Here is a 25,015-nt window from a genome sequence, read left to right on the forward strand (position 1 = left end):
GAGTAAACACTTTGTTGTAGAAGTTTAACTACACTACTGCTTTAACCACCGAAATCAATAAATAAATAATAAAAAAAATAATTCACTTATTGTTGAAAATCGGGTGTTTTGTTGTCACAATGGTGGTTTCAATGTTTAACTTTGACCATTTTTTAACTTTTTATGGTTCATGCATTTAATGGGCCATGCATGTCTGCTAACTAGTGGTGTCTCAGATGATTTCACAGTCAAAATCTTCCGTCGAAAGGAATTTTGGGCAATCGTCTTTAAAACTGTGATTTTGTGTTATTCCTAGATCAAAACTATAGTAAAATATACGCAAGAAACAACAACGTGTGAGGTTGTCCAAAAAACGTTGAGTTGAGGGTTCTGGGCAGGGCAGGAAATATTCGAACCGAACCTATGTTCGAATACTTTCGAAGCGCGAAGCTTTGCGTTACTGGTTCGTATTCACAAGCTTCGCATCACAATCGCTTACCATCGTAATTGCGGACATTTGGGCGATACTTTTGCATGCTCTTCGGCGAGGACAAATGAAGCTTCTTGTTCATTTCATTGATGTTCGGAAAGATATGTAAAAGCTTTTGCGTAGTTTTCGACGAACACGTGCTAAGCTCTTGGTTCGTGTGATCGATATTTTTGAAACAGTTACACGGAGCTTCGAAGCGATGTTCGCGAAAACAGAAAAAAGATTACCTCGAAGTATTTCAGAATCGCGAACACCGAAGGATTATATCAATTTAGCATCGCGAGGGCCATCGCTAACATGTTCGCCGGACGATATTAGTTTCCTTTATTCAAATACCTACCTACTAGTTAGGGTTGCCACCCCTCCGGGTTTGACCCGGAGACTCCGGTTTTCGGGAGCGATCTCCGGGTATCCGGGTTTTACATCAATTTCTCCGGGTTTGGTGGGAAGAAGCATAGATTAATTTTTTTTGGAATTAATTGATTCTTTACAAAATATTTAAAAAGTCTAAATTAACTATTACTCTAATTCAGATTTATTTTTCTCGACCAACCCTTCGTTTCAAGGTGGCGAAGAGTTCACCAAATATTGCTAATTTCTTTCACAAAGCAATGAAATTGAAAAACAAATAAAATCTACTACAAATTAACCTTCCGGAAGTCGCGCTAGTGCACTGAGTGCACGCTGCTCTGAAAATCTAGCGAAATCGTCTTAGGGGACCAGCGGCTGCTTGTTCGGTAAGCCATATGCGCGTCTTCCGGAGGGTTAAGGAAAGTAATATTTCGCTATGTGCTACAATTGAAATGTTGTATTCCACTAAGTCGCTCAAAATGGTGTAAAAAAGTTATTTTACTGCAATTTTACCAAATCATTTCACCCTTAGTGGTGCTCATCACCAGCTGCACTAAGGTCTGGCAGATTTGTTCTAATCCAACTGACTAGGTCAACATCAAACGAGTCACTTAGTCGGGGAAGTGAAATACTACACCACATTAAACCGATAAAACCGTTCACAAGCGTGAAAAATTTACAGTTTTACTTGAACGTGGTAATAAAAAGCGATTGGAGTGCTCTAAAATGCCTAGCAATCGCTTTGATTCGAATTTCTCTCTAGTTCCACTGAAAATCCACCACCCCCAGATCAGTGAAAATCTCCGGATCAAAGCCTCGCCAGAGGTGGCAACCCTACACTAGTTATGCAAAAAAAAGTATATTCTAGACAGAGGCCTTGTATTAAGGGTGGAATAGGTGAAAAATAATTGTGACAATGTGTAGCTTATGGATGCTGGGGTTAACTGAAAAGTGACGTAACAAGTTTATTTAAGATACCCTACTGATATATTACCAGTAGGGATAAAATCAAGATTTCGTGACAGGGCGGGGATAAATTTTCAAATGAAATAAATTAGGGCTAGAAAATGAAGTTAAACACAATGTACACAATGTATTGAGTGGCTCGCTTATCTTAGTCATGTTCCTATGTCAGTTTCTTGAGGATCCAGTTATGTCAGTTTCTTGAGGATAAAGATATCGATATCCAATCAAAGGAAAAAATCGATTATCAGTTAAATAAATAACGTCATGATGTGTATGATGAATCCTAGAAATAAATAGGGAATGTCAATAAACTCGACCATTCCCGATTCATATTTGGCAGTTCTGGTAGTTTTGTAAATCTTTTTTTCGACTAACAGTAAAACCATTTTGATTCAGAAGTATGTTTTAGAAGGGCGCATGTTTTTTCGTGCACTTATTTAAAAAACGCTTTGAATCCATCTACCAGTGTGATGAGACATTTTTATAACTGTCTTCGAATATTATATCGGTTGAGAACTTTTAGAACATGATATATCGAGAAATTTTGAAAGTGAAATGAAATCAGTTGTAAAGTTATAGAAAATATCCTTTTAAAATGAACGGACAATCGAATTATTACTAATACTTTATGAATACATTATCTGAGTTCTTCATTCAATGCAATATGTATGCAAAAAATTAAAAACTGGATTTCCCTTGAGAACTGGGCCAAAAAATCGAAAAAAATGTGTTGGCGATCCGAGAACTAGAACAGAAATTGTAACCCTTGGACCTCTGAAGTGCATGCGTACAAAATGCTATAGTCTAATGTTTGTTTTCATTCATTTCATTTAATAATTTTCAGTTGAGCAATTCTGTCGCAAACTGCATTGTGAAGCGAGGGTCATAACTTCCTAAATTTAAGTGTTCCTATTAATTTAGTACACTCTCTTTAACATAAACTACTCTAACGAATGAACGAATGGGAGTAGGTTCGATAAATTTTGAAAGAAGTCGTTAAATCAACCACTGGGATTACACCACCGCAAAATTAAAAAAAAATCGAAATTGATCTTGATTGATTTTATTATTCCATATCAACATTTGAATAGGGCTAATAAGATTTGTGAACAAACTTTTGTTTTGCTGATTTCTCTTAATTTGTTATCATTTCAACACAGAAAACATTTGAAATCGATTCTACCAAGGGCAAAGATGTTGATTCATGTGTATTTTTCATAAAATTCAACTCTGTAGCGGAAAAATGAGCGAAATAAGTTTGTTTACAAAAGTCTCATTAGCCCTTTTGAAGAATTACTATTGTATTGATCTTAAATATGGGTCTTCAAAATAATATATCAAAATATGGAATGCGACAAAAAGCGAATAATAATGGAAAGACAGTATTCGAAAAAGTTCGAGTTTAGAACGACTTTCATTCTACTTGGAGTTATTTATTTCGCTTCTCATTTTCCGAGATTTCCCTTACATAAAGCATTTCGGCTATAACTGATTAAAAAAAAATACAGGGGCCCTAAAGATTTCTTTCTTTTATTTTTTATTAGTAAAAGTCAAATAAGGGAAGATTACATCATGGAGAAGATAAACCAAATTTCGTCCTTTTCAGAATTGTTTTTGGATTTCCAACAAAAAAAAATCACTAGAACATTGTTTGTAAGTTCTTTGCGTTTCTCCATCAGTAATTAGTTAACAAATACAATATAAACAAGTTGGAATATCCTTCTCATTATTTATCACAAAACACATGTGTGTGGCGTGTAATTTCCGCATAAGATAGTGTAGTAGCAACCTAACTGTTAAGCTGCATGAACACTGTTTGGCGTCGACATAACTGAGTCGACACTCACAGCGACTTCCGCCGAGAAAGAAGCAAACCGCCATTATTCGCGGCTTTTGGATTCTTAACGCTGAAGAGGTAAGACGTGCAATCGAAGTCGCTGCTGATCGTCGCACTGGTTGATTTCCTTATGGCGTAGAAAACCACATTGGCGATCCTGCCAGTCTTTCAACATTATTTCTATATCAAAATACCTGGCTTAGATTATAAAAGCAAAAGAAATCAACCAGAAGCTCAAATTGAACCCCCAATTCCCTGAATTTGAGGCAATAAATTAGTAAGTTAAAATCGGTTAGTGGCTTGGTAAAGAAATACGTTGGTGTTCTAATTCAGGTAAGCAATTACACAGCCAAAGTTATTCACGTCAAAGTAGAAAACGGAAAATGTACTTGTATTCCGTGGCACAGTAAGAACATAGTGTTCCGGCGGAACGGGACGTCCGCAAAACAAAATGGCTGTTTAATATGAGTGGCACAGTAAGACCACAATGCCTAGTGAAATGGAACGTTCAAAAAAATAAATAAAAGTACTCTTTGTATGTAATCAAAGTGGTGTAAGACCACAGTGCTCCGGCGGAACGGGACGTCCGCAAAACAAAATGGTTTTTAACCCAAGTGGCACAGTAAGACCACAGCGCTCAACAAAACGAGTCGTCCATAAAATGTACTTGTATGTAATCACAGTGGCACAGTAAGACCACAGTGTTCCGGCGGAACGTGACGTCCGCCAAACAAAATGGCCATTCAATCCAAGTGGCACAGTAAGACCACAATTCTCAGCAAAACGAGTCATGCAAAAATGTAGAGTGGCACAGTAAGACCACACTGCACTAGTGGAACGGGACATCCGCGGAAATTTACTTAAAATACTTTGACAGTTTTCAATGGAATTGAATGGAATCGAACAGAACGTATTTCTTTGACCCCTGCAAAAATATTTTTTTTTTAGTTGACAGATCTTTTATGTTAATAATGGTAGTTTATAAATATCACCCGATTGAATTGCGAATATTGTTTTACATGTTCCGAATATATCCCATATTTCAGATTGCGACTAAGTTAAAAAAATGGCAAATAACGGAAAATACGTTCGAGCACCTGCGTGTGAGGACAGTAATGAAGAATGTACTCAGGAAGTTACGAGTGACCAGCTCCCTGACGATGTTTCTGAAGCGGAAAACAGTTTTTCGTGCAATGAGGTTGGCGACAGTAGCCACCAACGGGAGCAGGATGAGTCCACCAGCGGTGTCAACTCGGTTAATGAACTACTGAGTTCTTGCCAAGCGACCAGTAGCAATAGCAGCGAAGCTCCCGTCGACACTGTAAGCAGCCCTAAACCGATCAGCACCGATGACCGTCTTCAGAGAATGGAAAATGTACTGGCTGATATTACGAAAGCAATGAATTTCTTTCAAACCTCAACCTCGACCTCGACCAAGGACATCGATCAGAGTTGGGGCGCTCCAACCGCCTTCACCCACACCTCCGACGCCGTCGCGCCAAGCATCCGCTGGGATAATATTAAACCTTTCCCAAATGGTGTGGCAGCTAACAAAATGTGGGAGGCGTGGAACCGTTATATTGAGAATTTCGAGATTGCTGCTACTCTCAATAACGCTAACGACCCAGTCCGAAGGTCACAACTCCTATTCTTATCGGTTGGCGAAGAATTACAAGAGATCATCAGAGCAGCGAACTTAAAACCAAGTCTAACCGATGCAAATTGTTACAATACCTTCGTAAACAACATCAAGAACTATCTTCAGTCGATGACTGATTCAGCAGCCGAGCACGAAGCATTCTCAAACATGAGGCAGGAAAAGTCTGAGTCGGCAATTGCTTTTCATGCTCGTCTAATGGGCAAAGTCCGCTTGTGCGAGTATAGCCCAGCAGATCAAGAAAGATTCGTTCGAGCACAGCTCTTGAAAGGCCTGAGGAACAAGGAGTTAGTGAAAGCCGCTCGTACATACGGGTACGTAACGAAATACATCGTACAGGCTGCGACTCGTGACGAAGCATACCAAGCCGAAGTAGCGATCACGGATTCGACAGAAGTGTGTACAGTATACCGTGGCCGCCAACAATCGCAAGATCAACGCGACAATAAGAAACGGACATGGACCAATAATCGGTATAATCGAAAACCAGCTAAGCGACCCTACGATGATGAACAAAACTATCGACGTGACCTGAAGGATCGTGGTCGTCGAAACCGCTGCGCAAGATGCAATCGATTCCCCCACGTGAACTATCCTTTCCCGGCGTTGAAACGAAAGTGTAACTCGTGTCAAGAGTTTGGACACTACGCAGTCGCGTGTCGTAAAACAATTATACGGCAACTTGGAACGACGAAGGATGAGCCTTCTAAGAGAGAAAATGAATTAGACGATAATCAGGTATAACAAGATTTTATTTTGTTTGCTGTAATATTTTTGTTCGAAATACATCTCGTAAACATATTTTTATTTTGCATTTCACACAAAAATTTCCGTCTCTCCTATTGTAGACTGTGTGCACACTCTCTCTAGCAGACGTACTGGTCAACTGCCAGTTAGGATCATCTAGCCCTATCCAGTTCCTGGTCGATTCGGGCGCATATGTCAACGTCATCGGTGGGGAGGACTGGATCCGTCTGAAAAAAGAGTTAAAATCAGGTATTGCGAAGCTCAAGATTCTTGATAACACTAACTTACAAGGTTTGCATGCATACGGCTCACCATCACCCATGATTGTGGAATGCCTAGTGGAAGCGGAAGTTATAGTGCCAGGGTGCAAATCACTAGATAGCGCGATCTTCCATGTTGTTCCAAGAGGGCTGAGATCGCTCCTCGGTCGATCCACGGCGAGCGACATGGGACTACTACAAGTAGGGCTAAATCTTAATAATATGGAAATTCCTCTGAAGGCGGAGAAATTCCCAAAAATGCCGAAAGTCAAAGTGAAATTCAGTGTTGATAATACAGTACCTCCAGTCAAGAACGCTTACTATAACGTGCCTGCGGCCTATCGTGAAGCTGCAAGAGCGAGATTAGAAGAAATGGAAAAGCGTGGAATTATCGAAAAGGTTACATCGGCGCCCAGCTGGATAAGCGGAATGTCCGCAGTTGCAAAAGGCAAAGATGATTTCCGTTTGGTAGTCAATATGAGGGCTCCAAACAAGGCTATCAACCGCGAATATTTCCGCTTGCCCCTATTGGAAGAAATGAAAGTAAAGCTTCACGGTTCCAAATTTTTCACAAAACTAGACTTGAGCAACGCTTTCTATCACCTCGAACTTAGCAACGAGTCGCGAGACCTTACAACTTTCCTCACCGAAAGTGGCATGTACCGCTTTACAAGGCTAATGTTCGGGGTGAATTGTGCACCTGAAATTTTTCAGCGAGAGATGACACGAATTCTTAAGGATGTCGAAAATGTTATCATCTATATCGATGACATTCTTATCTTTGCAAAAAGCCTGCAAGAGCTACACAAAACTGTGAACCAAGTTTTACACATACTACGAGCCAACAACCTAACATTGAATCCAAGTAAGTGCGAGTATGATAAAACGCAGCTAAAATTTCTCGGCCACCAGCTTGACGAAGAAGGATTTCATGTGGATGAAGAGAAAATCAGAAGCATCCGACAGTTCCGAGAACCTACAACCATTTCTGAGCTGCGAAGTTTTCTAGGTTTGGCTTCTTTCATAAGCGCACATGTAAAGAACTTCGCTGAGATCACCAGCCCCCTGTGGGCCATCACCACCACTAAATCATGGACATGGGGGTGTGAACAAAGTCGAGCATTTCAAACCATCAAAGAGCAAATTCTACAAAACTGTGTTACACTCGGATTTTTTTTCTGAGAGTGATAGAACAATTTTATACACCGATGCTTCCCCTATCGCACTGGGTGCAGTTTTAGTTCAAGAGGAGGAAACTGGATCATCGAGAATAATAAGCTTCGCATCAAAATCGTTAACCACCACAGAAAAGAAGTACGCCCAAAACCAAAGGGAGGCTCTCGCTGCGGTATGGGCAGTAGAACACTTTTCGTATTTCCTATTGGGGAGAAAATTTACTCTACGGACGGATGCACAAGGAGTATCATTCATACTGAACCGTTCCCGGGAAGAATCCAAGAGAGCCTTAACTCGAGCTGACGGTTGGGCGCTAAGACTGAGTCCTTATAGTTATGAAGTAGAGTATATACGAGGAATAGAAAACATCGCTGATCCACCTTCACGACTATACAGCGGTGAGGATACGGCATTTGACGATAATTCAAGCCCTTGGGAAATAGCTTTCCTTGAAGCGAACGCGGTTGGGTTCCTGACAGACGACGAGATAAAAGCAGCCACATCCGATGACACTATTTTGCAAGAAGTAATTTGCTCTCTGAACTCGGGGAAATGGCCAGTGCATTTGAGGCAATATCAGCTCGTAGCCCATGATTTGACCACTCGAGACGGAATGTTAGTGAAAACTGGCTGTGTTGTCATTCCTACTACACTACGAAATAAAACAATGAAGCTGGCTCACGATGGCCATCCTTCAGCAGCTAAACTCAAGAGTATCTTGAGACAACGTGTTTGGTGGCCTGGAATGTCAACCGAGGCCCAGAAGTGGGCCGAATCGTGTGAAACATGTGCAGTTAATGGGAAACCTGAAAAGGCTACCCCAATGCAACGCATTTTTGCACCAAAGACCGTTTGGGAAACAATAGCGCTGGACTTCAACGGTCCATACGTTAAGTTTGGAGGCATTTCCATACTAGTTATTGTAGACTATAGATCGCGGTACCTTATCGCTCGATCCGTCAAATCTACGAGTTTTGAATATACGCGGAAAATTCTGGAAGAGATTTTCGAAAGAGAGGGCCTACCTAGAACTATAAAAACGGATAACGGACCTCCTTTCAACGGAGAAGAATATAAAAAATACTGTGCAGATCGTGGGATAACTACTGTCTTTTCGACCCCTCTATTCCCTCAACAAAACGGACTTGTTGAGGGTTATATGAAGGTTATCAACAAAGCAATGATCAGCGCAACGATCAACAAAACGAATTATATCGTAGAGTTGCGCGAAGCAATACATGCGCATAATGCAGCAGCGCATAGCGTGACAAAACTACCTCCAGAGGAGGTGATGAATGGCCGGAAGATTAAGCGTAAACTCCCCCTACTAGAATACAATAAGGTATCTGTCAATGAAGAACTCCTCAATAAGCGGGACCGAGAAGCAAAGTTAGCCGGTAAGAAACGAGAAGACGAACGCCGTTGTGCGCGCCAGTGTCGAGTTAAACCTGGAGATAAGGTGATTGTGGAGCGTCAAACTCGAGGAAAGGGGGAATCGCGGTTCTCCCCAATCCAATATACAGTTACGGATGAAAATAATGGGAGTCTAACGCTTAGTGACGGAAGTGGTCATTTGATGAAACGTCACGTTACTCAAACTAAGAAAGTCTTTGAGTGGCGAAAAGAAAAATCACCAGTTGCTGAGAGGCGCGATGACCATGCTTCGAATTCGACTGATGTTTCTCAACGGAAGACTCGCGAAAAGAAAACCCCCATGTATCTGAATGATTATGTGCAACCTGTAGCAATTAACTGAATTCGAAATGAAGCCAGCAATAAAATTTCACAAGCGCAATATTCTTTTAAATCCCTGGAACATTTTTTTTCGAACTCCTTTTAGAACTTACAGTACTAAAATGAGAAAATAAAAAAGTTCAACATCAAACGAAAATCATTACCTAATGCAGTACATCACTTGTACGCTTATCCTTAGCTCTGCTTCCAATTTGTTTTCAAAGCAAGGTTATCATTACATCGGCACTTGCTACCTTTTTGAATGGAATGTCTCCCCAGGTACTTCCAACTAATAACTCGATTGTTCGTCAGCATCTACATTTACCATTCCACTCTTGAGCACCAATCAAGGTCGGTAGCTAAAACAATTACCGCCAACGGCGACACATATCATTTTTTAATTAAATTAAATGCATGATTCTTAAGCTACAATTTGATAACGACACACAAAATGATTTGTCATCTCATTTTTGTTTTGCTTGCCACCTTCGCTTGTGGAGTAATCCATGTGCATTTGTATTAGTGCGAGATTGAGGATAAACCGGGTGAAATTCTTGACAAATTTGACTAAATCAGAGGGAAAATCTTACTCACACACTTTTATTTCGTATACGTATACGTGTTCTAGAAATCAAATAAGCACATAACTTACTGGGCTCACAGTTGATATAGCCCCAGTTTACAAACTGTGGTGCGACTGATAGGGTTGTGTTGTAATAATGTGTCGGAGTTTAGCGTGCACCTAGGATAATACGAAAGGTGGAAACATTTATTCATGTATAAAGTAGGTTGTCATTATACTCCATAGAACCGAATGATTCGAAAAGCAAAACGAACTCTATAATTAAGATTTTTGATTGCCTTTTCATAACCACAGATGCAAAGTCAAGTCAAAGGATCTTGGTTTGTTCTGATCACGGAATATTTCAATGCCTTTTTTTCAACGTGTATAGAAATGCTTATATAAAGATTTGTTTATTTCGATTATAGAGGTTTTAACCTTAAGGTAATTCGCCTCTTCGGGTTAGAAAAATCTCTTATGGAAATTTTCTAACCCTATGTGCGGGGTCGGGACTCGAACCCAAGTGTGCTGCGTACAAGGCAATCAATTTACCAATGCGCTGCGCCCACCACACATTTATATAAAGTGATTGTAGTATACTATAAATTAAACGTATCTATAAGGATGAAGATGTAAAGGTGGCGCCAATAAAACGTATTTGTGGAATAGTAAAGTTTTCGTTTTTTTGCACCCCCTGGACTTTTTTTTAAAGAAGAGGGGAGATGTGTGGCGTGTAATTTCCGCATAAGATAGTGTAGTAGCAACCTAACTGTTAAGCTGCATGAACACTGTTTGGCGTCGACATAACTGAGTCGACACTCACAGCGACTTCCGCCGAGAAAGAAGCAAACCGCCATTATTCGCGGCTTTTGGATTCTTAACGCTGAAGAGGTAAGACGTGCAATCGAAGTCGCTGCTGATCGTCGCACTGGTTGATTTCCTTATGGCGTAGAAAACCACAACATGTACAGGAGTCAGGAAATAAATTTCATAAAAGTGGAACATGTAATAAGTTTGACACTTCATTTATTAAGTGAACAGATTCTGTCGAAAATGTTTGAAAATAAATATTTTGTCTCTTGTGATTAGGTAATCAACCAATAAACTTATAAAACAATATTATAAAAATCATTTGGAAGCTTTCCTCTTGGTTTGGTACAGATGCCAAGAAATTATAATTCATTTAATGACAATAATAATAAATTCAAGTATGTAGGTATTTGTTAATAAATTCATTTGGTAAAATTAAAAATAACGTTTAACACACAAATCATCGCATATTATTGAGTGAATATTACTAGCCGATTTAGGAATGTTGCGCAAGAACGTTAGAAACCGCAACAAGTTGAAAACAAAGGCCAACGGACTACGCCTAACTACCCCTCAGTGGATGCAAAAAACTGAAGTTCGCCGTCTAACTGAACTCGGACGTCAGCAGTGAGATTCCATCCGAAAATTGTTCTTTTTAGGAAGAATTTGTTTTAGATAGGGAGATTATTAAGAGAGGGGTAATGGTTGTAGCGTTAAAAAACACTATTTGCGATTTTTTTAGAAATTTGGGCGAAGCGAATTGATCAAAACTTTTGTACATTATAATGTATCATTTCATCCAAAAGAGTCATTTCACCAAAAAATATTTTTTCACGCTGAAACCCTTACCCCCTTAAACATACTTTATACATCTTCACCTAAACTCCTTGGCAGGGAAAATATACTCCGATTGAAGAAGAAAAGACGAGTTTGCAATCAAAGTAGCTAGTAAACATAATTGTATTCCGAAAAAAAGAATTTGAATTTCCCTACCACTACGCTCATTCAAACTCGTGGCTCATAAATTGGTAAGGTATGCGACGCACCTAATCCCTAAATCCTAAATTATAATCTTAAAATAATCCATTTTATTTATATTTTATTCAAAATAAGATTTACAGTTTATGATTTTAAGACAGTCACGTAGCGAACATGTTCGCGGTGGCCTCATGATGCTGATGCTTGAAGCGATATAAAACTTCGATGTTCGCGATTCTCAAATAAACGAGGCATTCGCTTTATATGTGTTCACCGAATATCGCTTCGAAACTCTGTGGAAATGTTCCAAAAACGCAAAAACCACGAGCCAAGAGCTTACCTCGTGTTCGACGATGTGTGCTTCTAAGGTTAATGTGAACTTTTTCGAACATTGTAAAGAGCGAACTAGATGCAAAGCTCGCTTCGTCCGAGCAGAGATAAGTTTTACCCCTAAATGTTCGCAGCGATTGTGTCAAACTCATCGATTGCATGTGGTATGCTTGAGAAGGTGCTTCGTGAAGCTTCGAACAGCAATCAATTCATTTTTCGAAATTTTCCTGCCCTGGTTCTGGGTTGAGTGGTCGCTTAACGATTTACCTCAATAGTGTACTAGCTTTGAAGTGTCTGAATAAATACACCTAGCTGAATAGACCGATATTTTGAATACAACTCTCTTTAGATCCCACTTACAATTAGTAATACGAGAATAACAAAAAATAAAAGTCTACGTAGACTTTTTCAAACACCCCCTCCCCCCTCGTAGACAAACGTAGACTTTTGTTAGATCCCCCGTCCCCCCTATGAGTCTACGTGGTTTATGAACGGCCCCTAAAGTTAATCTGAATAATTTAATACAGGGTGATTCGTCATGAGATTTTTTAAAGGAGTAAAAAATTGAAAAATGGATTAAATCGCGAATTCTTTATTTGTCAATCGAAAGAACATTTTTTACCATTAATTGTTTGAAAACAATTTCTTTTAGATGTTTACCATGTTGGGGCTTTAGGGAGTCCATTCGACTGGTCCAATTTTTGATGACGGATTCTAGAATTTCAAGTGGTATCTGCTAATTACTCGAGTAATGTTGATTTCCAATGCTTGGGGATGTCACCGCCGCTATGTTTTTTTCACTGCGTGCTGGATGTGGTCGATATGTTCGCTAATCATCCAATAACGAGAACTACAACGCTTACTTTTTGGTTGTATGGCGAATAGTTGAGTCACTTGGCCGATTATGTCGACCATATTATGATCGGAGTGCACTAAACACATTTCCCACAGATCACTGATTTTCGTAATATAGTTGAATAATTTGAAGATGGTGAGCCAGTGTAAGTCGTTCCATTATGAAATGGCAAAAAATACTAAACTACAATATTATTATTTATTTATTACATCTTCTATATATATATATATATATATATATATATATATATATATATATATATATATATATATATATATATATATATATATATATATATATATATATATATATATATATATATATATATATATATATATATATATATATATATATATATATATATATATATATATATATATATATATATATATATATATATATATATATATATATATATATATATATGATGATAACAAATTGGCATCACTGTTTGCTATATTCCGGTCGTCAGTAGAGCTGATAGTTTTTTTTTGATTTTTTAGTGTTTTACACTCGCGATTATTTTTATTCTCGTTTTATCTGTATATCGTTTTATTCGGTAGTACGTGTGCATTGAAATTTCGTGACTTCAAGCACGATTATATCTACCGGTGTGATTCGTGAAAGTGATTGTTTTTGGTTGTGATTTTTGTTTTCACTTGACATTATCACTGCACAGACGTTACGCTCAATTTTTTCGCCAAAAGCGACATCTGCTGGTGGGTAGTTGAGTTGTCGCACGTTGCGTGCAAGTTCGCTTCCATTGACGCACGTTACCCGTTAGCGTTTTCCTGCGCATATTGCATACCCGCTAGGCGTTATTTCTACATCAACAGCATGGCTTGTAAGAACTGCTCGAAAGTGGTTAATGATTCTGATCGAATCACATGTCGTGGATACTGCGGAAATTCGTTCCACATGATATGCGTCAAGATGGATTATGATGTTCGTGACGTCCTGGGAACCCACCCACGGAATCTATTCTGGATGTGCGACGGCTGTGCTGACTTATTCTCGAATGATAATTTTCGTAGAATGGCTTCGCGTTGTTGCGACATAGTGCCTGACAACAATTCTCTGAAATCTATAAAGAACGACATAGCTGATTTGAAAGATGTCGTCAAAGCTCTCTCGGTTAAAGTTGACTCAAAACCGCTATCCCCAACTATAACGCCTTGGAATCGAATTGCTGAATATAATCCAGTTTCAAACACGCCTAAGCGTAAACGGGAAGATGATTCGCTCAAAACAAAAATTCCAAATATTCGTGGATCCAAAGCTGCGTTTGAAACAATAAAAACAATTTCACCACCTGAGGAGCTGTTATGGGTTTACTTGTCAGCATTCGATCCCAGCACGACGGATGATGAAGTTTCTACCCTTGTGAAAGATTGTCTGGGGGAGAATCTGCAACCGAGAATAGTTCGTCTAGTTCCTAAGGACAAGGATCTCTCAACTTTGAGCTTCATTACTTTCAAAGTTGGCGTTAGCAAATCATACAGGGATAAGGCTCTGTCCAAAGACTCTTGGCCGGAGAACATCTACTTTCGTGAATTTGTGACCAATTCAAAAATCCAACGACCTATCATCAGGATTACGGCGGAGAAGAATCCATCTGGTGGTGAAAAGTAGCGCCAAGCTGTTCCGGATAAACTCATCTGTCCAACTTCTTGTATCCCGGCGAGCGATTTAGGTTTACCTGGCGAATCGGCGACTTCTTCTGTGTCAGGTAAAGCCAAGAAGGGTATATGTCCTTCCGAAGCAATACAAGATGCTGCACGCCCTCAATGTAAATTTCACTTACAGTCTGCTGATGAACACAACTCTACCGCCGCTGTGAATCTTCAATGTCAAAAACAAAATTTGGATCCCATCGTAACGAGCACGTCTCTTCATAGCACATTCGGCTCTACAACGATCACAGAAGGACTAAGCACTCTATGCTATGCTGGTATGACTCATCGCACCCTGGGACGCACTGCTGCTAGCACTATGGAAGCCCTAGATCCCCCTGCCACAGTCGAGCCATTGCAGCCAGCGCTCACCAGTCGTCCCGGTCCTGTGTGCAGGAGTGGTGAAGGGGTCTTCCAAATCGATACCAACGGCAAGTACGAACCTGATTTTGTTAATGCAAGCATTGATCAGCTCCTCGCTTCCAGTCAATCGCGGCATTCAAACCTACAAATATATTACCAGAATGCCGGTGGTATGAATTCAGTAATCGAAGATTATTTGGTAGCAAGTTCGGATGAATGCTTCGACATAATCGCCCTCACAGAGACGTGGCTTAGCGATAGCACTCTGTCAGTGCAAGCATTTGGTGCCAACTACGATGTTTTCCGAACTGATCGCAGCTCACGTAACAGTCTCAAGGCTACCGGCGGCGGGGTACTTGTGGCTATCCATCGTCGATTGAAAGCGCAACTGATTGACGATACTTTGGGGGTCTGTGTCGAGCAGGTGTGGGTGCGAATCAAACTGGCTGGCTACGCACTTTTTCTTTGCGTGGTTTATCTTCCACCGGATCGCACTCGCGATTCGACATTGATTGATTCACATACTGAGTCACTGGAACGGATTTCCGCTCAAGCAAGCCCGGTTGATGAGATCCTGATTGTTGGTGATTTCAATTTCTCCGGATTAAAATGGCGCTCTGCTTCTGACGGATTTATGTTCGCTGATCCCGAATTGTCATCTTTTCATGCTGGTATCACCAGTTTGCTTGACTGCTACAGTCTAAATCTGCTGCGCCAAACGAATAATGTGGTGAACGAGAACAACAGAATCCTTGATCTCTGTTTTTCGAGCAAATCTGACTACGCGCCAAAAGTTACCGCAGCACCGTTCCCCCTGGTAAAGACTGTTAGACATCACCCTCCCCTGCATATATTGCTTGAAGCGATTCGAGTGAAGCATGACTGCAATGCTTCTGACACCGTCAGCTATAATTTTAGAAAAGCCAACTATAATAGCATTATTGACTTCCTGTCGAATATCCACTGGACTGAAATTCTCGACAATGATGATGTCAACGTTGCAGTGCAGACCTTCTCCAATGTTATGAGCTATGCTATCGATCGCTATGTACCCAAAAGAAGTGGCCTTCAATCTAAGCACCCAGCGTGGTACACTGCCGAGCTGAGACGGTTAAAAGCGACTAAAAGAACCGCTCTGAAGAAGTACTCCAAGTTTGGGGGCTACGTGCTGCGACAACACTACGTTCATGTTAACCAAGTCTATAAAAAGACATCGAAGCGTTGCCATGCCGATTACTTGCGAAACGTACAACGTAAGTTGAAGTCCGAACCTAAAACATTCTGGAAGCATGTAAACGAGCAAAGAAAGGAATCCGGGTTGCCTTCAACGATGAGCTATGGAGGACGTATGAGCTCTAGTTTACAGGAGATCTGCCAACTATTCTCTGAAAAGTTCGCGAGTGTTTTCTCCAACGAGAAACTGACACCGACCCAGGCTTCACGCGCGGCTCTCAATGTACCTCAATCATACCAGTCTTTGAACTCTATCAATATCGACAATAATATGGTACAACTGGCGATTAGCAAAATGAAGGCTTCAACCTCGGCAGGCCCAGATGGTATACCAACTATTATTCTAAAAAAATGCTCTGCCGGTCTAATTGAACCTCTTTGTCATCTGTTTCAATTGTCGCTATCAACCGGAGTATTTCCCGAACTCTGGAAATCCTCCTTCATGTTTCCAGTTCACAAAAAAGGTGATAAAAAGGTAGTTGACAATTACCGTGGTATTACAACGCTAAGCGCAGTTCCTAAGCTGTTTGAAATGGCTGTGTTGGAACCCATCTCCAGCCACTGCAAACAGTATATCTCCGAGACTCAGCATGGATTTATGCCGAAACGTTCAACATCTACGAATCTTCTGTCGTTCACAACATATGTTACAGATGCTATGTCGGACGGCCTTCAAACTGACGTTATCTACACGGATCTTTCAGCTGCTTTTGACAAGATAAATCACGCTATTGCAGTGGCAAAATTGGATAGACTTGGCTTTGGTACTAATATTCTCCGTTGGATGCAATCGTATCTCAGTGATCGTCGTCTAGCAGTCAAGATAGGTGATTGTGTATCCGAAGAGTTCTTTGCTTCATCTGGTATTCCGCAAGGCAGCCATCTCGGTCCATTGATTTTTCTTCTGTATTTCAACGACGTTAACTTTTGTTTAGAAGGGCCACGGTTGTCTTTCGCCGACGACCTCAAGTTATACCATAGAATACGGAATACTGATGATGCAGCTTTCCTTCAACGCCAACTGGAAACCTTTGCGGAATGGTGCGATATCAACCGAATGACCCTAAACCCCAAGAAATGTACGGTCATTACGTTCTCGAGGAAAAAAACGCCAATTCGATTCAATTACTGTCTAGCTGAATCCACAATTGACAGAGCGAATTGCGTCAAAGATCTCGGAGTTTTTCTCGATGAACAACTGACGTTTAAACAGCATATCAGCTATATAGTCGCAAAGGCATCACGCTGTTTGGGGTTCATAATGAGAATATCTAAGCACTTTTCAGATATTTACTGCTTGAAATCTCTCTACTGCTCACTCGTTCGATCAACTCTGGAATATTGTTCAGTTGTGTGGAACCCTCATTATCTCAACGGTGTCCATCGAATTGAGACAGTACAGCGCAGATTTGTTCGGTTTGCCCTTCGTCGATTGCCTTGGAGCAACCCTCACCAGCTGCCAAGTTATGAAAGCCGGGGTTTGCTTATTGGACTCGATACATTGCAAGTGCGACGGGATCTATTCCGTGCTATGACAATTTCGGATATTTTGCAAGATCGAATTGACTGCCCCGAGCTTCTCAGTGCGATAAATATGAATGTTCGCCCTCGCGCCCTTCGCAATAATTTATTCCTCCGATTACCTCTTCGCCGGACTAACTATGGAGTAAACGGTGCCATCATTGGTTTGCAGCGGACCTTCAACAGAGTGTCATCCGAGTTCGATCTTCACATTCCACGTAGCAGATTACATGTTGACTTTTTAAATAGATTAAGAAATTATCATTAGGACCACACTGTGTCTGTTGATATTAATTAATTATAAATAAATAAATAAATAAATATATATATATATATATATATATATATATATATATATATATATATATATATATATATATATATATATATATATATATATATATATATATATATATATATATATATATATATATATATATATATATATATATATATATATATATATATATATATATATATATATATATATATATATATATATATATATATCGTACAGATTACACTTAATGCTACTGCTAGTGTCAATGTTAAAAATTTCTAATTGCTAACTTATAATTAGATTTAGTGGTATGGAAGTCATAAACTAAAACAGTTTCGTTGTATCTGCTACAACATCTGTCTAACGGATTGTTCTGGCCATATGCTGTGCGGTGCCTGGGAATCCTCAGAAGCGGACGATTCCTTATATCACGAGGGGGAACAAATAAATGAATCCTTGAGAGAATATCGAGACAGTCAATATTGTTCGACAACATATCGAAAATGAACATTCTTTGCAAGAACGTGGGGCGAGACTCCAGCGTTGGCAAATCTAGCAACATGCATCTACTATTATACGGCGGAAGACGGATAGGGTCGTTCCAAGGCAATTTTCTGAGAGCAAATCGTACAAAACTTCTCTGAACGCGCTCTAGTCGGCTACTTTGAACGGCGTTGTATGGCGCCCATACTTGTATAGCATACTCCAAAGGGCTCCGGACTTTGCAGTATAAAGATTTCAGTGCGTAGATATCCACAAAATCGACAGCGTTCCGTTTTAGAAAACCCAATGTTGCAAAAGCCTTCGCCGTTGTTGCAGTGATGTGGTCGGCGAAACGAAGTTTTCTGTCGAATAACACTCCCAGGTCACGGATAGAATCCACCCGCTCGATGACATTTATCAATGGTGATCTGCATACAGTTCAGCAAACACCATTCCTCTATATTGGCTATATCGTCTTGAAGCACAGCAGAGTCGAGTGCTGAAGCAATTGAACGAAAGATTTTCAGATCATCAGCATAGAGCAGTTTTTCAGAGATGATGCGGGTACAGAGGTCGTTGATGAATAAGAGAAAGATCAGTGGCCCTAGGTAACTTCCTTGAGGCACACCGGCTGGCGTTACGAATGCGCTTGAGCATGTAGTGCCAATTCTAACGAAGGCAGATCGTTGTGAGAGGTAAGAATGCAGCCATCTGGTTACCCACTCAGGAAAGCCTAGTCGCTCCAGCTTCAAAACAGCAATGTTGTGGGGCACCTTGTCGAATGCTTTTGCGAAATCAAAATATATAGCGTCCACTTGTTGACGCTTTTCTACAGCCGGAACTAGAAAGCTCGTGTACGTCATCAAGTTCGAAGTGGCGGAGCGTTTTTCATAAATCCGTGTTGTCGTTCGTCGATGATGTTGGAAGAAGCAGCGTACATCGCATTGTACACAAACTTTTCCAGAACTTTAGCTAGGCAGTTCAGCAGCGAGATTCCTCTGTAGTTTTCAACATTGTGCCTATCTCCAGCCTTATGAATAGGAACTATAGTAATAGCAATGACAGTTTGGAGTTTGTACCCGTTACCTAGTAGAAAATGCCTTGTTAAAAACTTCATGTTGAACCACCCTGTATATGCCAAGGTTTGAGACTAAAATTAAGGACATTTGAAGTATAATAAGGACGCTTTCCAAAAACCTCGAAAATAAGGACATGTCCTTTAAAATAAGGACGGTTGGTAACCCTATGTAAGGGTATCTTGGAAATATTGATCATGTATAAATCAAATGGGATTGACGTATTGAAGCAGTCTTGACAATATTTTTATTGACAATATTCTTGTCCCGTGTAGGGTACGCTTCAGTTAGAGTAGGGTAAATTTGTCGTCGAATACGAATAGATTGCAACTAAGCTCGGAGCAGAATGGCTGCACCTACGCAGCCAAAATTTAAGTGGGGTAGACAAGTCTTGTTGCTAAGGATAATGGATCGCACCAAACTGGGAGTTAAATAGTTCACGAAAACGGGATGTGTTCTCGGAAGAAATTTTACCTACGAATAATTCTCCAAGTACATTAAATAGCTGAATATGCACAAATGATGTTAAAGCGCAAGTAATTAGGAAAGAAAACCTGAATTGAGGGACGCTTTACAGTAGGGAAGCATAACTCAAAGGACGAGCTATTTAGCGATACAAGAGAATCTCAGTCAATTCAAACAATTTTGGGAGCAAAACGATAAAGTGCGAGAAGAACAATCAGTCCCCACGAAGCAACCCTTGATGCAGTCCAGTGTGGAAAGCAGACATTCGCACAATATGGAAGTTTGGTGGTTTCGGAAATCATGTAGCCTGTCTACAATCCGACAAAGGTATTTCTAGCCAGTTCCATCAAATATGTACAATTTCTTCAGCTTATACAAAACATAGAGATTCTATGGGAACTGGGAATGGGTCGAATGGTATACGCACAGAGAACATCCATGATCGAACAAAATATTTAAAAAACGTGTGTAGACAGTTGAATTAATATACGATAAACACTAGCGCCGCCACAATAACCTATCCCAACTATCCGTCAAATCCATTCCGGAACCGGTTCGAAATCCTGAATGGATTCAGTATGGAATCTTACTCAAAGAAAACAACCGATTCCGACACTATTGGTTGATGCATTTGAGCTGTAATTCATGCTGGAAGTCCGAACCGGTTACGGACTAGTTTGACTGGGTAGAGGAAAAACTGCTGTCAATTAAGTCTAACTCAGCCACAAAAAACATGATGACAGTAGCGCACCTGGCTTGGATATCCCAACTACCTTCGAAGCCGTTAGAGATTTTACACAAGTTGAATGCTGAAGATGGACGTCTGTTCTCGGTGGTATACGGTTGATTTCTAGAGAACTTTATGTTGTCGGGAAACAATACTAATGGTAATGATTTGTATACAGAGGGAAGTGATACATGTATGAATTAGAATATAACGAAAAACTATTTCCAATATGTGTTCTTCTTTTATGATGAAATTAGATAATTGCAAATAACTTTTTCTGATATACATTGATATTGCTAATAATACTGATGTTAAAACACATTGTTCTTATACAATATTTACAAGTTATCTGATCAAGTTTAGACGTTGGATTGCGAAACATCTAGAAAATTGGCATATGTGGATTGATGTACAATGTCATGAAATTGTATGGTTCTATAATAAAAAATTCTCTAAAAAAATTATTAATGTTCGACAAAAGATCGCCTGATAAATAGTTTCAAAAGTGCTCGTATTTGGTTCTTTTAGATACGTTGTTCTGTTTGCACCAATTAAGGCTCAAGTTACCTCAAGGCTTGGTAGTATGCGTAAGAAAAATTGTGTTCAGCTTTGCCACCAGATTATCCATTTAAACCTTTTCAAAACTCTAAAAGAAGAATATCAGTCGATTTATTAGATCATCACGATTCAATTCATGCAAAATACCTGCTGGAAAAACCATCGGCTTAGCTGGATGGTGCATTTGAAAAAGTGGCTGTGATTTTTTATCACACTACCACACCGAGCTGGGGTATGCACTACAACTGCGCAATGAAAAAACCACAGCCACTTTTTCAAAAGCACCGTTTAGCTAAGCCGATGGTTTTTCCAGCAGGTATTTTGCATGAATTGAATCGTGATGATCTAATAAATCGACTGATATTCTTCTTTTAGAGTTTTAAAAAGGTTTAAATGGATAATCCGGTGGCAAAGCTGAACACAAATTTTCCTACCCACACTACCAAGCGTTCAATTCTAACACATGCTTAAAAAAGGTAACTTGAACCTTAATGTGTTAATTCATCAATGCTGTTTGTCGTTGCAATTGTAGATTTTTCATATGAATCTAGAGCACAGATAGAATTTTGAAGGAAGCATTTTGATAGTGACTTCTGCTCATTTTTGAGTTTTATATTTCTAATACAATGTTTTTTGTAGAGGATGAACGCAAGTCTACTATCATTAGATAAGTATTTGTAATAAACCATTCTAAGCTTATTTTCTTTTATTTGAACAATGAAGTGTGTGTTCTGAATCTAACGGTAACTCTTATCCTTGATCATTTTACAGTTATAGTTTTAATGTAACTCCTAGAATATTCATACTAAGACAAAATTTCGCGCTGGCAAATAAATAATCTTTCTACACATCCCTAAATACATTCACACTAATCTCATACAGCATTAATTCGTCTGCTTTCACTTATTTCAGAGCCTCAAATCGAAAAACCGTCTTTGAAGAACAAGTTGGCATGCGTGTATTTTGAGTCGATTTGCAAGACATTAGGCTTACATTAGAACTACCGTAATTATTTACACGTATACTCCTCTATATGTCTCGTACATATATCACACTTCACCTGGCAGCACCACTGGAATTTACAGTTACAACGTTCCTTAACCACGATTTTTTTTGTATTGTATCCTCTACCACAGCAGAGTATGGCGCATCCATCCAGACCAGACGAGATCTTGTTGCAAACGCGGCCGTGCGTACCTGTAAAGATAGGACATACAATTATTTGATAGAAACTTAGAGTCTGGTTAGTTAAATTTTTTTTTTTTTAAAATGTTACAGCACAGAGAATAACAGCTACAATGAATTGTTCCATAAAACATGTTCATATGAAAACGACACCATACCACGAGAGTTCGCGCGAGTGAATTATCATTCTACACTGAGAAATAAAAATATGCATAGTTAGCATACTTTTTATTCCCGTCTCTTTTCTTCTGCGGTGATTTTTATGCATTTTCATGCATATACTTCTAGTAAGCATTCAATGAGTGGATAGACCGAATATGTCCAATGCATAAAATTTACAGGAGAAGAAACGAGAGGCAGATAGAAAAGTATGCTATCGATGCATAAATAAAATTCTGCGTGTACTCTCTTTTGCATACAAGACTTACATAGTGATTAAGGTTGGACAGAGAAAGCGCAAAAATCGAAAACGAAAAAAGCAGTTTTCTTCCACACCGTATGTTAGATCTTCATAAAAATCAATCAGCTTGTGTAGAATGTTGTTACAGTACTGCTGATTGATTTTTATGAAGATCTAACACACGGTGTGGAAAAAAACTGCTTTTTTCGTTTTCGATTTTTGCGCTTTCTCTGTTCAACCTTAAAGAAAGTCTGCTGGCCGATCGTTGCGCAGGCTAGGTGAAAGTTGCAACCGTCAGATGTGATTGAAAAAATTACTTGGATGTCAGTTCCAGTGCGGATCCAGGGAGAGGGTCCTGGGGGTCCGGACCCCTCCCGAAATTTTTTATCTCAATGAGAAATTTTAAAATACTTTTTCTATTTTAAATTCGTTCTAAATTCCAAATCATTTCAAACCAGATTCGACAACCAAAACTTATTTTAATTAAAAAGGGTATTACATATTACATAATGTACATTGAACATTTCAAAATCGAAATTTCGGACTCTCTCCTAGTCACTTCTCATTGATAATAAAAAGTAGCCACACAATAGGATAATTCCAGAATATAATACATCACGGAGAACTATACTAATACTCCATGTATCGGAAACCGTCTTCCGGAAAGTACTATTTTCCAGAAAACCGTTTCTCCGAAAAATATCAAAAAACATTAAAACTACGTTGATGTCATATTAACTTTTTTAGAAAAACCAGCTATCAATGAGAACTGACCTTCAAAACAAGTTGTTTTGTAATCACATCTGCAAGTAGCATCTTGCACTCAGCCGGTGCTACAATCGGCCAACAGACTTCCAGTAATCGGGCACTACTTTTCTTGCGAAACAACGCGCAGGACTACGGGAAATCTGGAGATAATTTGGAATAGGACGTAAGTAACATTGAGAGCATCTTTTTGTTTACGTTCTCTTTCGATTATTACGACGTAACTATAACCTTTTACACCAATTTACCAGTACATATCGAAAGCCGATGGTTATTAGAGTTGAGTACTAAATGTTGAATCGACCTCATTGTTCCTTACGTCCTATTCTAAATGTTTTCTAGAAATAGTGTTTTCATATTAGTCATGCGTGCGTTTCGACTTCGTCTCATCAGAAACCAGCACTAACTTTGTGTCGGAATAGATTAGCGCCGACTTGACGCTAGATCCCTAAAACTGAAACACTTGGCTTAGCAGGTGAAATATAGTATAGTGCTTTCGCATAGGCCTGCTAAGCCAAGACAAGTTTCTGCTTCATAGTGTGTTTTAGTTTTAGGGATTTAGCCTCAAGCCGGCGCTAATCTGTTTCTGAAGAGACGAAGTCGAAACGCACCCATGACTAATAAGTTAGTATTTGTGTCCTTCATGCACAAAGTCTGGTTTTACCAAAAAATTTCGCCCTAGTGAGAAATTTTGGTGTTTACCCTATTTTTCTCCTTACTAGTCCTTAGGGTGAAATATAGCATAGTGTTTTCGTTTATTTTGGAGCTAACGTCAATCCAGCGCTAGCTTGGTCCTGTCACTAAGTTAGTGCCGGAATCTGATGAGACGAGGTCGAAACACAAATTTGATAACTAATTTAATTTCAGATGTTTCTGTTACCACCAAACAAGGTAAAACGACGGAAATCCATCCATAAAGAACGGATCTATGAGCGTTCACAATACAGTAAGATTCCGTTTTTGGCACGTTCCGTTTTTGGCATGCTCCCATTTTAACACACTCCGATTTTGGCAACAAATGGGTTCCGTTTTTGGTAACATTCTTGTTGTACATAATAAGCCATTGAAAAATGTGCAGTAGATTTTTTTTTCGTATCAATTGACATCACAGTTGACTTTATTTCCAAACATGGGACTCATATTAACCCTGAAAGGCGCAAATATTTTTTTTTTCAAATATTGTTAAAATTGTCTCAGTTTGAATACATTACTGTGATAATTTTGAGATGTTTTTCGAAATGTTGTTTTAAAACAGCGTTATGCATTCAAGGGTTAGCTATATTTTACACTATACGTGTCGTATTTATTAAGTACAATAAGAATAGAACTGTATTATTTATGTAAAATATAACTGGTAACAGTGTAACTAGTGTCTGATGGAATCAATTTTTATAGTAAGACCCAGAGTCTGTTCACTTTAAGAGTCAAGTACAGAGGAATGCGCTACGCTGCATAATAGGACTACACACCAAAAATAATGAAATTTAAACGACATGTAAATCAATACGAACGTAAACATACAAAGATTGAATCAAAAATTTGATTGAAAATTA

The 25,015-nt window shown here is 39.3% G+C and overlaps 2 protein-coding genes across 14 annotated transcripts in view; both read right to left on the reverse strand.

Moving 5' to 3' along the window:
* Nucleotides 1-5,898: 5,898 nt before the first annotated feature.
* Nucleotides 5,899-9,873, reverse strand: LOC131682734 (uncharacterized). 13 transcript variants are annotated; one of them, XM_058964433.1, is made up of 5 exons: nt 9,792-9,873; nt 9,362-9,556; nt 6,589-6,636; nt 6,312-6,494; nt 5,899-6,254 (listed from the first exon to the last, which is right to left on the reverse strand). In XM_058964433.1, the coding sequence occupies exons 2-5, from the start codon at nt 9,373-9,375 to the stop codon at nt 6,032-6,034; spliced, it is 468 nt and encodes a 155-aa protein (XP_058820416.1). In that variant the 5' UTR covers nt 9,376-9,556; nt 9,792-9,873; the 3' UTR covers nt 5,899-6,031. The 13 variants fall into 13 exon arrangements, 6 of the variants coding, with proteins under 6 accessions (XP_058820416.1, XP_058820417.1, XP_058820415.1 ...); XM_058964434.1 differs by having other exon boundaries at nt 9,850-9,859; XM_058964432.1 differs by having other exon boundaries at nt 9,684-9,823.
* A 10,902-nt stretch (nt 9,874-20,775) lies between these two features.
* The window catches only part of LOC131682729 (protein Wnt-5), a 167,296-nt gene continuing 163,056 nt past the window's right edge, over nt 20,776-25,015 (reverse strand). The window contains exon 9 of the mRNA XM_058964426.1: nt 20,776-22,309. Within this exon, the coding sequence (XP_058820409.1) occupies nt 22,122-22,309 (188 nt within the window). The 3' untranslated portion in view covers nt 20,776-22,121. The remainder of the gene's footprint in view (nt 22,310-25,015) is intronic.

Source organism: Topomyia yanbarensis, chromosome 2 (genome assembly GCF_030247195.1).
Source record: "Topomyia yanbarensis strain Yona2022 chromosome 2, ASM3024719v1, whole genome shotgun sequence".
NCBI classification, from domain to species: domain Eukaryota; kingdom Metazoa; phylum Arthropoda; class Insecta; order Diptera; family Culicidae; genus Topomyia; species Topomyia yanbarensis.

Excerpts from the sequence above, each read along its gene's own strand:
- LOC131682734 (XM_058964433.1), bottom strand. Across the intron at positions 6,495-6,588 it reads GTAAGCGTTCTTGACTGGAG|CCCTACTTGTAGTAGTCCCA; the intron begins GTACTGTATTAT and ends ATTAAGATTTAG. Across the intron at positions 6,255-6,311 it reads TATGCATGCAAACCTTGTAA|ACGGATCCAGTCCTCCCCAC; the intron begins GTTAGTGTTATC and ends CTCTTTTTTCAG.